We start from the raw sequence: 14278 nt of genomic DNA on the forward strand, positions 1-14278 counted from the left end.
ACCAAGGGGGGTCAATGGTTAGTCCGCTGATTGCCCTCACCAAAATTGGTAACAATTGGTTACACAATCGGTGCCGAAATATCACAAGTTCTTAAGCGCAGTGTCGCGTCTTTCCAATGAAATATACCTTATACGTATAGGTACCAATACAGCATTAAGTATGGTGTCGGATCGTTACCAATGGCAGAAATGTAGTAAAAGCACGAGCGCACTTTTTACGCGTCCGTTCTGAGCACCTATGTCTGTCACACGCCCATTGATGACTCCCATGTGTATCATACTTATTATGTGTACTTATCATATACTTACTATCGGCCGGCGGTATGTACACTATTTTCGCACGCCCCCCCCCCTCCCCCATTTTTGCGTGCAGGTCTACTCTACAGCTGTTTTCATAGAAAACGGCGACAACCGCACCAACGACAACTGCGGAACGAAGCCGCTCTCTATTGACTCTTCCAGTACACATGTAAATTAGGGACCTCTGCCAAATATTTATATACGTGCTCCCATGTATTGCACACCCATGCACACGATACCTGTACCTACCTGCTATGGAATAAAGCATGTGCGGGACAAAACCTTTTTTTTTTCTTTTTCTTCTTAAGATTTCTCGTCTTGCCCCGAAATTTTTCGACTCGACAATATTTCCTCAATTCCGTGTAGTCTCGAGAAATCATGTAACACCAGACATATTTTTTGGACGCCCAACTTTGCCCGAGGTTCTTTTTTTGTCGCAAATGAAATGGAGCCGTCTCACTTGACGGTACTTGATTTGACAACGGTACAAAAAGTTCTGACTCTTACGAAAGTGATGTAAAATCGTAACGCTGACATTTAACAATAGTAACCACATTCCGAGTTTACATGCCTTTCGTAAGAGTCAGAGCTTTTTGTACCTGATGGGGACCGGGACGTTGTCTTTGTTTTCAAATAAATACAAAAATATGACGACAGTACCACCATTGGACGTTGTTTTCAATTATTTGACTACTGTCATTGGACGTATTATTTGATTATTTTCGACTACAGCTTTGGCAATAAAATTGGTAAACGCTTGTGCGCGCGTAAGAAGAAGATAAAAAAAGAATCAGACACTCATACGTACGATTAACTTGAAATTATTTAGTCCTTGGAGAAAAAAACAATTTAATGAAATTTAACTTTTCCGATTGTATGTGGGACTATTGTAAGAAGACAAACTAAAAACAAAAGTGTCTATGTAAAGGGTAAAATCACTCTGGAATATTGTTTCCCCCTGACTTAATAATAATTCATTCTGAATCACGTGTTGGCTAGATTGCCCTCTTGTATAGGTATTTATAAATGTGTTTATTGGTCACGGTAACACGGTGGTTCAGGCTGCGGTTCTCGACGTTCCTGTAGCTCGAGGGGGGCTTCTTGTAGTAATTCACACCCAGTCGTGTTCACGAGTCCGGTCTTTCCTCGCTGGACTAGCACCTTTGAGAAACCATCTCCTCATGGGCGTATCGAAAGCGTGGTCCTATGGTTCGGTAAGCCGTGTAAAACAAGATGACCCCATTGCCGTGTAAGTGGCTGATCCACAACACTTGACTATGAGGTTGTTTTTCATTTTGCCAATGATTATCAGACGTACATACATCACACCAAGTCACACGCAGATATGCAGAGCCCTCATACTCACAATTTGTCAGAATGGATATTGAATATCGTTTTTTTTTTTTTTTTTTTTTTTTTTTTATATGAGTTCGTGCAAGGACCTAGTTGACCGATTGATTGTAGTATCATTCGTACATGAGTAAATAGCGGGCCAATAAGCTCGTGTAAGCGAAAAATGTTTGTGGTTGTGGATTATTCCACCACCCGTATGGCATGGACATAGCTATATATGTACGACAATTAAAAGAACGTTGCACAAGGAGTCCCAAGTGATTATGCTTGGGTAATCGGGTACTCGGGCATGTATATTTGTAGCAATAAGTTCGGGCACACACGGCAATGTGAGTGTACGAAACAAAACCATTTTGACGCGAAAATTCGACAGAGTGTATTTTTGGGCACGAAGAATCCTCTCGAAATTACAAGCACGCGAGTACAGAGAGACGAGAGGAGCAGAGCGCGTATGCCTACATTCACATACAAGCATTTATGTGTGTATGTATGTATGTATACAAAGACGCGGGCACGCAAACACCATACACGTGTATTATTTATACGTGGTATATATATATGTAGGGTATGCAGTGCCCACAGGTATATTATACTTGGTTATGTACACGTAGGTACTTGAACGGTGGGTATAGGTGTAGTAGAGGGTAAGCGTGAGAAAAGCGCGCGGCCGTGGTCCGCACTCCGCGGTCGAGGAGCAGGCGGCGGTGGCGCATCTACCCAATCCATTTGCAACGAACGCGGAAAGTATAACACACTCGCACGTACTTAAAACTCGTATACAATACCGCCGTGGCGTGTATATAATATATATATATATATATATATATATATATATATATATATATATATACAGCTATAGGTACGTGAGAAGTATACAAGTATATTATATAGGTACGAGGCTGGAGGCGCAGGGCCCGGCGAAAGGCCCAATCGGCGGAACGGAACGCGCGGAGTGGGTTCGCGAAGGAGATACCTATACATATAAGTAGGTAAAAAAGCGAAAAAAAAAAAAAGGTCGCACCAGCGCGGGCGTGCGGATATGATGATGAACAGAAGGCAGGCATGGGCCCGCGGTAAGTATATAGCGCCGGCAACGAGCGCACGATAGCGCTGCGGGTAAGACGAGCCGGCGCACGCTAACCCCGAAAGAATTTGAATTACCTCTGTTATACATGCACGTATACACTAAGTGTATTATATAATATATATGTATAAGCCAAGCTGCACGCAAGCTCATCCCCGTGAGCAGCCGGGGCCTACTTGGCTACATACATGTATGTATATATACGTGGACCGAGGCACGATACGTAAGGTTGGCCGGGTACGGCAGGAGCAGCTGTACACACAGCTTCGGCTCCCATTAATGTTATATACGTCTCATCGTCGCCGGTGCTCGCGATCATTTTAGCGGCACACTCGAGTGGGACTCGGTTTTTCTCTCGGTCGCGCGGGGTCGAACGGGAAAAGCCGGAAAAATGCGGCTGATTGCTATCACTTAGAGAGCCGAGCCGGCTACAGCGGCTCTCGCAACGAGATCATATTTAGCCGGGGCGCTGAACGCGCTGCTGCAGAGAGTCGTGACGGGCCTCGGCCGCGTCGTGACAGAGAAAGGCCCATCTCGCGTTACAGGTGCTCCGGATGAGGCTGCGAGCTATACCTACACACGCCGCGCAGAATGATACAGCCAGGGCTTATAGAAGAGAGCACGGCCGACATGCGGGCGGATAGGAGTCGCGCGAAGAGAAAGGCTACTCCGAGGACGAGTAGGTAGAATGCACTGAGATATACACGTATATAGGTATACCTATATATACGTACAAAAATACGTACAGTATAGGCTAGATAGATCTATCTAGTGCATACAATGTGTGTATATATATATATATACACACACACATATATATATGCGTATATGTACATACATATACATATATTATATGACGGCACTCTTTCTCCCTCTCAATGTGTATGTGTGGCTGGTGCAGCATCTCGTAAGGTAAGTATATATACACCGGCATTGGGTTATACTATCCCTCTGCTTGCTCGCGCGGGCTCCGGGTCGACGAGGAGCAGTGCCGCCACCGTGTCACACACACACACACACACACACACACACACACACACAATGGTGCATGTGTGGATGCACGCGCAGTATCTACCGTGATTGCCGCATCTATTAACTGCGTCCAGCGGAACCGTGCAGTAGCGCCGAGCTGCAGGGAACAACAGCAGCAGCCACAGATTTATATGCCTTATACTTACACGACAGCTCCAGCGGCCGTAGCAGCAGAGTCCTGTCCGACTGGCGACTCTGCAGCTATGGGTGGTATATTATGCCCTTCTTTCCCTCTCATCCTCCTCCTCCTCCCCTGTAAATCCACCCGCACAATGCAACTGGGACGTGGTAACCCGCCACGGTGTTGTTATTGTTGTTGTTGTTGTTGTTGTTGTTGTTGTTGCTTCTGACCCGCTTGGACGGAATAATGAATAGCATCAGCAGAGTAGCAGCAACAAGGAGCTCGTAAACGATAATGATTGCGATAGACCGGGAGTCTGTATACATGTATACCTACTATACCTACAACAGAAGAGAGGCACGAGATGCGTGGAATAACGCGCCTGCGACCGGGACGCCCAAGCGTACACAGGACGCGTCGGGCTTCTCTGTTTCGTAAATCGCGGTGGCATGATCGCGGCCCCGAATGCAAGTGTATGGGTCCGAGCTTAGAGGTCCCGCGCGCGACCGAGGGGTCACCGATGGGCTTCGTGCTCGCGGCGTCGAGATGTCAATTAGCCGGCCACGAGGGGGCCGTTAGCGCGCGCATCTTCGAGCCTCGCCGGTGCACAGAGAGGCATTTTTCGCACCACCGCGAGCCTTGCCTCGCTACGAGCGGATGCACCGATAGTGCAACACACACAGTTACATATATTAAAGCGGCGGACGCGAGCGAGAAGGAAAGCTATAAGCAGTGTGCAGATTGGGATCAGTCGCGAGAGAGAAATGTGCACGCTCGCGTCATGAAGGGGGGGGGGGTTGGGGAGGCGCTACAAGATTTTACCTCGTGGCATTTTAGGGCCATCGGGGTGCTTGTGTATACGTGTCCATTACAGTAGGTATGACGGAAGCAAGATCGGCCGACACGAAGAGGAACACTTTAGTCAGCTGCATGAAAAAAACAAGATTCTTTGAATTGGAAGCAACCCGAGGGGTAAATCGAAAAAAGAAGAACGATCGGCTATTAGTACATACATTAGGGCTGCTAGGGCCTTTCACGATTAAAGTATATGATGAGTACACTTTACCCATATATATATTATATAGGCATCAGAGAGCGAAGACAAAAAGTCAAATGGCCCTTGACGCGTAGGTATATCCGTGCAGCAGCGGTACCTAGCAAGCTGATTGATGAACTCGTATTAGTCACGTGGACCGGACTTGGCCCGCAGGCGTTACTTATCTCTCTTCCTCACATACGGATGGAGCCTTTTTTCGAGTCGGCAAATTAACGCGGTGAGGCCACTACACGGGAGAGTATATACGTTGTATTCTTTCTCTCTTGGTCGCGTCGCGTCTTTCTGCTCCTCGGTTGAATTGAGTCGATAAGTCACCTCGTCACTTTGCTGCCACTGCTGCTCTCGTGGCCCGCACGCTATATACAGACGTATGGCGTGCAACAGGTGTATAGGTACATAATATATACATACATTGTATAATGCGTTGCATGCGCCTTTGTGGCTGCTGTATGGTTTATGATGTGACAAAAAGGGGGCCCATTACGCCTTGCCGCCCCGAGAAAACCCATCAACAGAACGAGCTCTACTGTTGGCCGCTACCGTCTTGCCGGAAGCGCGATGCAATTATGACGCGTGCGATAGTATACATGTAGCTGGCTTTGCTGTAGGTACATAGCAAACAAGGGGGGCACTCGAATTACTAAAAAATCGGTGCACCGGAGCCAAGTGCGCCGCAATCGGGGATCACGCAATCCACGGTACGTTGCAAGTAGCGTCCACAGGTGTACGATACCATACAATGGAATGATACAGTGGTACATTGGATTTTCAAATGGAACAACAACAACCGAACCGTCAGAAAGAGAGAGAGCAAACCTATAAATATTTTTGATTCTGTAAGCTCCTTCCCGCACTGGTAGTTCAATGGGGACATGCACCTTAGCTTCTTCCGTTAGTTGCTCGATCGAGGGACACTTGAGATATCTCAATACTAATGAAGTGATGATAGTAGCGCTGCACAATATCCACGGCTCCGCGCATCCTTATTGAGTTGTACAAGTATTTACATGTGCAGAAGCGCGGGCACGAGATTGATGAGCTCACACGCCGGAACAGAGAGTATTGTGTGCGGGGCAAGGGCTTGCAAAATTACTTGTCAGCAGTATAACGTTGCAGCAGCAGCCACGTGCGTATATATATATATATATATATATATATATATATATATATATACTTGGCGAGAGTATCCCGGTAAGTATATACTTAATGCTACTATACAAGGGAATACAGGAGCAACAATATTATGCATGTAATACCGTACGCGTGGCTATACGTATATACGTGTAAAGATGTATAGTAGACGTGCACGTGCAAAGCAGAGGACTTATGAGAATAATAATAATAATAATAATAATCTATATACACGGTATGGCGTTGCATCTTGGGCCGATCTCGCCGTGTGTATATGCATCATTATACGTTTGCGTGTACCCGTATACGCCTTGCCTATACTTACCCACATACCCACTCGGGGGCGAAAGAGAGAGAGAGAGAGAGATCATTCGCTCGGCCATCCGGAGTGGAAGAGACTCTTGCGACACCCGTGCTCCAGTGCGCGGCGCGGCTCTTACGCTCATTTCCTCCGTTGCGCCAGCCTCTCCGCTGACGGAACGAGCCAAAGAATAGTCTTTGTCGGGGTTGCCAAATAAGTACACGGCCGGTGCACCTGCAACTGCAACTGTCGGAAGTAGCAATGACCTAGGTCGGCCGCGGTTGCACCACCCAAACAACGATCCGTCCATTCTATATCTTGGCGCTGTAATCACCGCGGTTGCACGGATCGTGGCAAAGGGAGACCCCCCGCTGGCCAGATCTGGCACGGCACTTCCTCCGGGACGCGTCTTCTACGATATCCTGCGCATTTCGTCTAAAGTTAATACGCGCTTGCGGCTGCCGGCCCCTGTTTTCGACACCCCGCCCCTATACGCTCATCCTTGGGCCGCTACGCCTACGTCTCTTGCCGTTGTTAACACCATCACGTACTCATAAGTAGGTGCATGATGTATTGCCCCAGTCGCACCGCCCCACATTGCAACTCGGTCCTTTCAAAACACCCTGCGAGCCTCTCCCGAGTCTCTCCACCCGTTGTTGGCTTCCTTCTCCCGCTATTTTTCCCCATGTTATCGCTAGGGTCGTTTGGTTGCCACATGCCACAAGAGCACAGCTGCAATTACACGCCTCTGTCTTTCCCGGTATCGGCGCTGTGAGGATAATCAAGGGGCCAAATCTTGGAAGGAGTACACAGAAAAGAAAACTCTTTCTCTCTTCTCCTAAGCTGCCCTCGTGCACATCTTAACGTTCCTTTGCTTCTTCGTGGTATTCAAGAATTCACTTGGCGGCACTATTTGAACTGAATCACCCTTCATTGCCACGAGCTACCTGCACCGCAATCTCTGAGCTTCTGTATTTGACAAATAGGTAAACGTTGTTTCTTTTTTTCTTTTTTTTTTTTTTTTTTTTTTTTTTTTTTTTTTTTTTTTTCTGAGCATATTACACTTGAACGCATAAGCTACTGGCTCTCTCGGTTCAAAGTCGACTCTTATTAAAATTGACCATCATGTTAAACTTAAAATTAATATCATAACATACGGAAGGTTCCTCCTAAGAGACGCTCGCTTGGCTTTGCCATCCAGCGCTGTTCCCATTATATACCCGTTGCACTATGTATATATATATATATATATATATATATATATATATATCACGCGATGTGCTTCCATAACGAGGGAGTGAGTTGATTGCTGGAAATCAGATGATCGAGAAAACATAGTATTGCTAGCTCGCGAGCACATCGAGAGAAAAACTATGGCACGTAGAGAGCGCACAAGTCGGAGAAAGATCCCCGCGATAGGGAATATAATAAATTATAGGCATTGTAAACATTGATGCAACATTCATCGAGAGAGAGAGAGAGAGAGGGTGGGAATAGGGGGGGGGCGAATAAAAAGAGGAGCAAAAAAGTCGGTCGAACTTGAGAATAGCGGCCAGAGCCTCCCGAGGATACAGGTATGCACACGTACATAATACACCTGTGTGAGCAAGTGTATAGAGACGACCTGCGCGGAAAGTCACCGAGAGCGTCAATCCTCTCTGTCCCAGGTGCCTTTCTAATCCCCACCGCTTCGGGAAAAATCAGATAGAATTGTCCGAGTCGTCGTCTTCGTCGGCGAACACAAGCTGCGATGGTCGTCGCTTCGTGAACTCGCAACATCAAGGGAGAGAGAGCGAGAGAGAGAGAGAGGTGAAGTCAGGTGGGGGTTCCACGGGAGCACATTTGGCCGTAAAGTCCTGGTACGATTTTGCAATGGGGGAAAAGCACTCGCCTAGCTCACCTACATAATATATATATATATATATATATATATATATATATATATATATATATATATATATATATATACACACATATGCCTTGTAAGTATACCTACTTACAACAGACTGTCGTTATTGGACCCGCGACAACGTACACCGTGTGCATTAGCCTTTTTTTGATTGACTGCGAGTCTCGGAGCACTTGCGATCCTTTCTTCGGATAAATGATCCTGCCTCGCGATAAAAGAAGAGAGCCACAACAGATAAGCCGCACCGGGGACTCGGCCATCGCCGTTTCTCTCATTATTCCATGGCTTTTGAATGATTTACGGCAACCTGCTAGCCACGTGCATTAGCTCGGCTGGCCCGTCGCCTTGCGAAACGCGCTGATTCGATAAATTAATTTCATCACATTTTTGTCTCTCCCCCTTTTCATTTTCCATCGCCTGATGCCTCTGTGCGCGATAATCATCATCATCATCATCATCATCATCATCATCGCGACGTATTCACTGGCATTTATGATCGTGCTCCACACCGATGCGAGCCTTAATTATGAAATTGGCGCACCGCGGTGGCGATGGTTGGAACATTTTTCACTTGAATCCACGGAGAGCCAAGCCCAAGAGTTGTGCTTTCCAATGATGATAATGTCCCTGGGATCGTTTGAACGTATGGATTTTTTTTTTTTAGATTGAATTTTAGTGAGGCCTTGTGGCTAAGCCATGTCTGGCCCTCCAGAAAAGTACATACGATAATATAAACAAAAATGATAGAAATACATGTTTAAATCTAGTTTTACAAATATATACACAGTAAGTAAATTAAATCGCAAGTATAAGGTATTGAAGTGTACAGTTTGAAAGAATAATAAGAAATGTAAGCGGATCAAAGTTTATATCGATATTTATGAGTCTTAATATGAGTAGTTACATATATAGGTTAGCAAATTGGCTATGAATTTACGTGGAATCAGTAGTATTGTTCAGGATTAACAAATGATAAGCTTCAGTTACAAAAAAAGTAGATAAAAATAAGTCATTCAATTAAGTAAATAATAATAATGGATTGAAAAGTGATAATGCAATCAAGTATATGAGTGAGAGAAAGAGAGAAAAGGAGAGCGCCCGTGTGATACCTAGACCACATTGTGTGCCTAGCGGTGACCCAAACGACGGCCTTTCCACTCCGCCTCCCGATCGATCTTCTAGATTCAAAACATTAATTGGATCGTTTTTTTCGCTCTTCGTTTCTTACCGCATGAACATACCAAAGTACATAGCCCCGACAAGTGGAGTGCGAAAGGGTGAGGGAAAAGTGGTGGGCCACTTCCTTTTGGCAAAAGGGCAATTTTTATTTTTACGGGCGCGGGACCCTCTCTCTTGTCCACATTTCGTTTTATTTCCCTACAATTTTTACAACTCTAAAATGTCGTCTGCGTACCTTCATCACAAGATAAGATCAAATGATATACAATGAGAGAGGCAATATTTGTACTTTTATAGTTTTGCGCAGTAGTACTCACACATTCACATATTGCGTTTTCCCATAGATATATGTTTAAAACAAAATAAATGGTCCTTGCACAATAACTACTTCTTGACTAAGAGCTACATTTACTATCACTATTATTATTATTATTATTATTGCCTACTAAAGCATGCTACGCTCGTATAATAATGTTTATCCATCAGAATTGTACGTGATGCCCAGCTTTGAGAAGAGACGAGACGATCTTCGATATGAAGAAAAAAAAAAAAAAAATAGACATGGATGCGAGACCTTGCACAGTTTTGCCTGGAGATCTCAAAATATTTCTCGAGGCTTTTGAGACTCTTGTTATTGTGAAGAGGAATTCCAAGACCTTCAAGACCCTCGCGATCTTGAAGAAAGAGTTCGAGACTTTCGAGGCCTCGGGACGAAACTACCGCAAGACAAAACTTGAGATGAGACGTCTTGTGAAATTTCGTAGTATGCTGTATGCTGATTGTCAAAAAATCATTTCAACCCATACCCGTCTTCTTCTTCTTCACTCATGTTCGGATACTAGCCATCTTTTTTTTTTTTTTTTTTTTTTTTTTAAATATTAGCCACATTGTTTTAAACATTGTAGTTCTATCAGTCATATTCACGCACGTACATATTTTTTTATCGCAAAGTTGACATAATAATTTGCCAAACCTAAAAGTTATCATACAGCCGGGCAGTGCATCAAACAGCACGTGTGTTCCTATGGTAAAACAGCCCTTCTAATCCACAATTCGCTAATGTTAGTAAAAGTATCAAGTTGACTATTTTTTAATACTACTGTTGAAACAAGTGGAATTCATTTATTCGTTGGATTCAACAGTATAACAATGGACAGATTAATATTGGGATAAAGTATCTTTACTTCATTCAAAAACGTTTACTTCAAATTAATTGTCTACCTTATTTAGATGTGATAAAAAGCGCACCTTGTCGTTCCATGGAAAAAATCAAATGAGTTTTATACGTCAATCGACTCACAAGCCCACCTTACGTTTAATTGCGTAATCAGAAACTACGTAATACCATTTAATTTTCAACAAGTTAATGATTGCCGATGAATATGAGGATAATTTTAATCAATACTTAGAAAAAAAAAAAAAAAAAAAAAAAAAAAAAAAAAAGAATTTTAGATTCGTAAATTACTGTGGCAACTAATAGGTAATATTATTTATCCCTACCATAAATTTTGTAACCATAATTTGACCATACTCAATCTTGGAAAAAGTTTGTTGTTAATGATAACACTTCGACTAAAATTTAATTACTCCAACTTTTTCAACAATATTTTTAGTCGAATGTGTCGGGAGTTTTTTTATGGAATTTTAAATTTTAATTGACCGTCATTTTTCTCTGACCCCAACCATTCATGTCATTCATAGTGATATTTTAATTCAAAATTTTTATAAAGTGCAGAGATTTGACACCGTATTCTTTTTTTTCTTTTTTTTTATTGAAACTTTAATAATAAGAAAATGCGCAAGTCAAAATTAGACATAAAGCGCGGAGCCATGCATCTGATTCTACCCAAGCTCATAATGTGTCGTTCCCACGCCACTTGACTTTTAGGAGAAATTATATAAAAATTATACATGTATCCTCACGGGAAAAAGAAATTATTGTTGCATCTATGTGTTTATCTGCACAAGATGTGAAAAAAATTTATGAAGCAGTATAAGTAGCTCGTTTGTTAAACTTTCTTCACCGTGGTAAATGAGAATATTTTCTTCTTAGGACATTAGCCAATCAGGCTAGTTTGCATCCCGCAACATCCGAAATTTAAGTTTCGGTTCCGAGGACCCTTGGCTTTCCTTGTTCCCTCACTTTTCTCATAAAACTTGATAAGACCGTATTTTCGCAACAGCTTAACGTATCCCCTCGTTCAATGCTCCTCTGTTTCTCTCTGTTGCAGTCCTTCTTCGGCAGAACGTACAACAACCTGGGCAGCATATCCGAGTGCAAGAACGGGGGCAACTGCGTGATCAACAAAAAAAATCGGACAGCGTGCAAGGCCTGCAGGCTGCGAAAGTGCCTCCTCGTGGGAATGTCAAAGTCCGGCTCGCGCTACGGCCGGCGCTCCAACTGGTTCAAGATCCACTGCCTCCTACAGGAGCAGACCAACAACAACAACAACATCAACAACAACAACAGCAGCAGCCAGAGCCCGGGCGGCCTCCCCGGCTCTCACTTTGGCGCGAGCTTCCTGCCAGGCTTTCTCCCCGGGCTCCAGGCCCAGCAAGCGGGTCTCCTGGGCGGCTACGCGGCTGTCCAATCCGGCAAGGACACCCGCGACCAGGGCTCGCCCAGCCAGGAGGACTTTGCCCTCCAATCGCACCTTCTGCACGTCGCCATGCTCAAACAGCAGAAGCACCACCATCACCACCAGCAGCAACACCATCACCATCATCAACAGCAACAGCAGCAGCAGCAGCAGCAGCAGCAAGGTCGCAAGTCACCTCCTCGGCCGCAGATGGAACTGGGGCCCGGAGGCATGGGTTCCCTGCACCAGAGTCCTCTGAAGCTGCTGGGCTGGCAGACCGGCTCCAAGTCGTCGGGCGACGAGCTCGACGGACCCCCGTCTCAGCCACAGCAGCCCCAGCCACCGTCGCAGCAGCACCGGTCCAGCCCGACCCGCGGGACCCCCACGCCCCCTGGTCTGCCCTACCGGGAGCTGGTCAGCTCGGCGCAGCAGCTCTTCTCCGGTGCAGCCTCGGGCTCGCTCGAGGTCTTCCGGCCGTTCATGCCGCTGTACAAGCGCGCCGCGACCACGCCCAGCGACAGCGGGGCCTCGAGCGTCGAGACCGACGAGCACGACGAGTCGCGCAGCAATTCGGCGTTCAGCTACTTCCGCACCACGACGAGCGCCAGTAGCGGCCCCACCGGCACAAACAGCGCGCGCGGTACCGCGCCGGCCACGGCGAGTCGGCTGCACCGGTCGGAGGCGGATTTCCCGAGGCGGAAGGTCAACGCCACGGTGACCTTCGCCACGGATTACCTGGCCCACCACCACCACCTCCACCACAACCACGGCCACGGCCTGATGTACCCTCCCTCGGAGCTGGTGACGCCGGGGACGGCCCAGGCGCTCCGGGGTGGCGACCTTTTGCTGGCTAGCCCTAGCCCGGGGGGCTTGGCGATCGAGCAGCTAGAGCCGATCGACCTGAGCCTCAAGTCGGCCCACGAGAGGCAGCAGCAGCAGCGGGCGGAGGGGGCAGTGGGCGACAATTCGGACTCGGAGAGCGAGAGCGCGAGCTGTCCCAGCAAGCCGGCGAGCCCCGAGGCGGCGCCCAAGAGCAACCCCTTGGATCTGAGCGTGGACGTAAAAAGGCCCACGGCCGAGGTCTCGCTCTAACCGGGCGTTGCCCCTTCATCCCGACCCGCGAATCCACACAGTGCCTTTGCCAAGCGACAGAGTGCCTTTCTTCGGTGTGCCTTTCCTCAAGCGAGGACGTGCGCTTTGCGACCAAGGCTTATCATGATTATCTTTATCATTGCTATCGCTACTTTTTTTTCCTTTTTTTTCTTTTTTTTTCTTTTTTTTTTCTTTTTTTTTCTTTTTTTTTTTTTTTTTTTCTATCGCATAGTAGAGCAGCGAATGCCAGCGATCGGCTAGTGTACATACGACTATATTATGTGACAAAAATTAATAGAAGCAGCGGACGCCTTGGATTTTTCATTGTCGGCGAGCAACGACTCCGACTTTAGATCGTTCCCGAGATCGTTCTTTTTCTGTGTTTAGCGTTTTGCTCGATGGACAAGTGTGCAACTACTTCGGGTCTAAACACGATTGGCTTATTTTGCTTTTGAAACAATTCAACCAAAAAAGAATTGCAACAACCAACAATTAATACTTGTGTGTGGCACGATTGACGCGCTTATCACTACAGCCAAAAGTATAATTACGTAGTACTTGAAAAAAGTTATGTTTTTTCAACATCTCCGAATTTTTTATCCAACTGCAATATTACTTTTTCTGTTGTCTTCAAACAGTTTTTTGTTAAATTTTAATTCAATTTAGAGCGTCGAGAAACCGCGTTTTTGCAATTTAGTAAATGTTTGTATTACATAGCAACTATATTTTCAGAAAGTTAAAAATACTGGCTGGCGTTTTCACGTTCATGAATTCTTACTGACGTTTAGGCGCCAGGTAGGGTCCCGTGGCCTTTTCAATAAGAACGGACCCACCAAAGTTTTTTTAATGTATTTTTGTCTGCTGAACACGATTATCGATGGTGGGTCGCGATCCGGATGGACAATTTTTTTTTATCAACAAATTTTATGAACAAATAAAAATTGTTCATTTTTTTGGAAAAAAAAAATTTTTTCCTATTCTTTAGCTCATTTTGAACAAAAAAGTTTACATACACCATATGCCTAAACCCAATACTTTTCCCGTAAAAAATTCGACAACTTTTAAAAAATGCGTTTTTTGCTATTTTCAATAGCTTGCTACTTAAAGCCCGATTAATATTTTTCAACTCAACACCTCTCA

General features: G+C 45.4%; 1 protein-coding gene across 1 annotated transcript in view; it reads left to right on the plus strand.

The window, feature by feature from the left end:
• Positions 1–13245, plus strand: part of LOC106637037 (uncharacterized) — a 108335-nt gene extending 95090 nt beyond the window's left edge. The window contains exons 3-4 of the mRNA XM_089590654.1: positions 11699–12199; positions 12257–13245. Of these exons, the coding sequence (XP_089446780.1) occupies positions 11699–12199; positions 12257–13138 (1383 nt within the window). The 3' untranslated portion in view covers positions 13139–13245. The remainder of the gene's footprint in view (positions 1–11698; positions 12200–12256) is intronic.
• Positions 13246–14278: the final 1033 nt, after the last annotated feature.

The sequence above is a fragment of the Copidosoma floridanum genome, unplaced genomic scaffold, assembly GCF_036245765.1.
Source record: "Copidosoma floridanum isolate Cflo_tuat_1 unplaced genomic scaffold, Cflo_Japanese_pri ptg000013l, whole genome shotgun sequence".
NCBI classification, from domain to species: Eukaryota; Metazoa; Arthropoda; class Insecta; order Hymenoptera; family Encyrtidae; genus Copidosoma; species Copidosoma floridanum.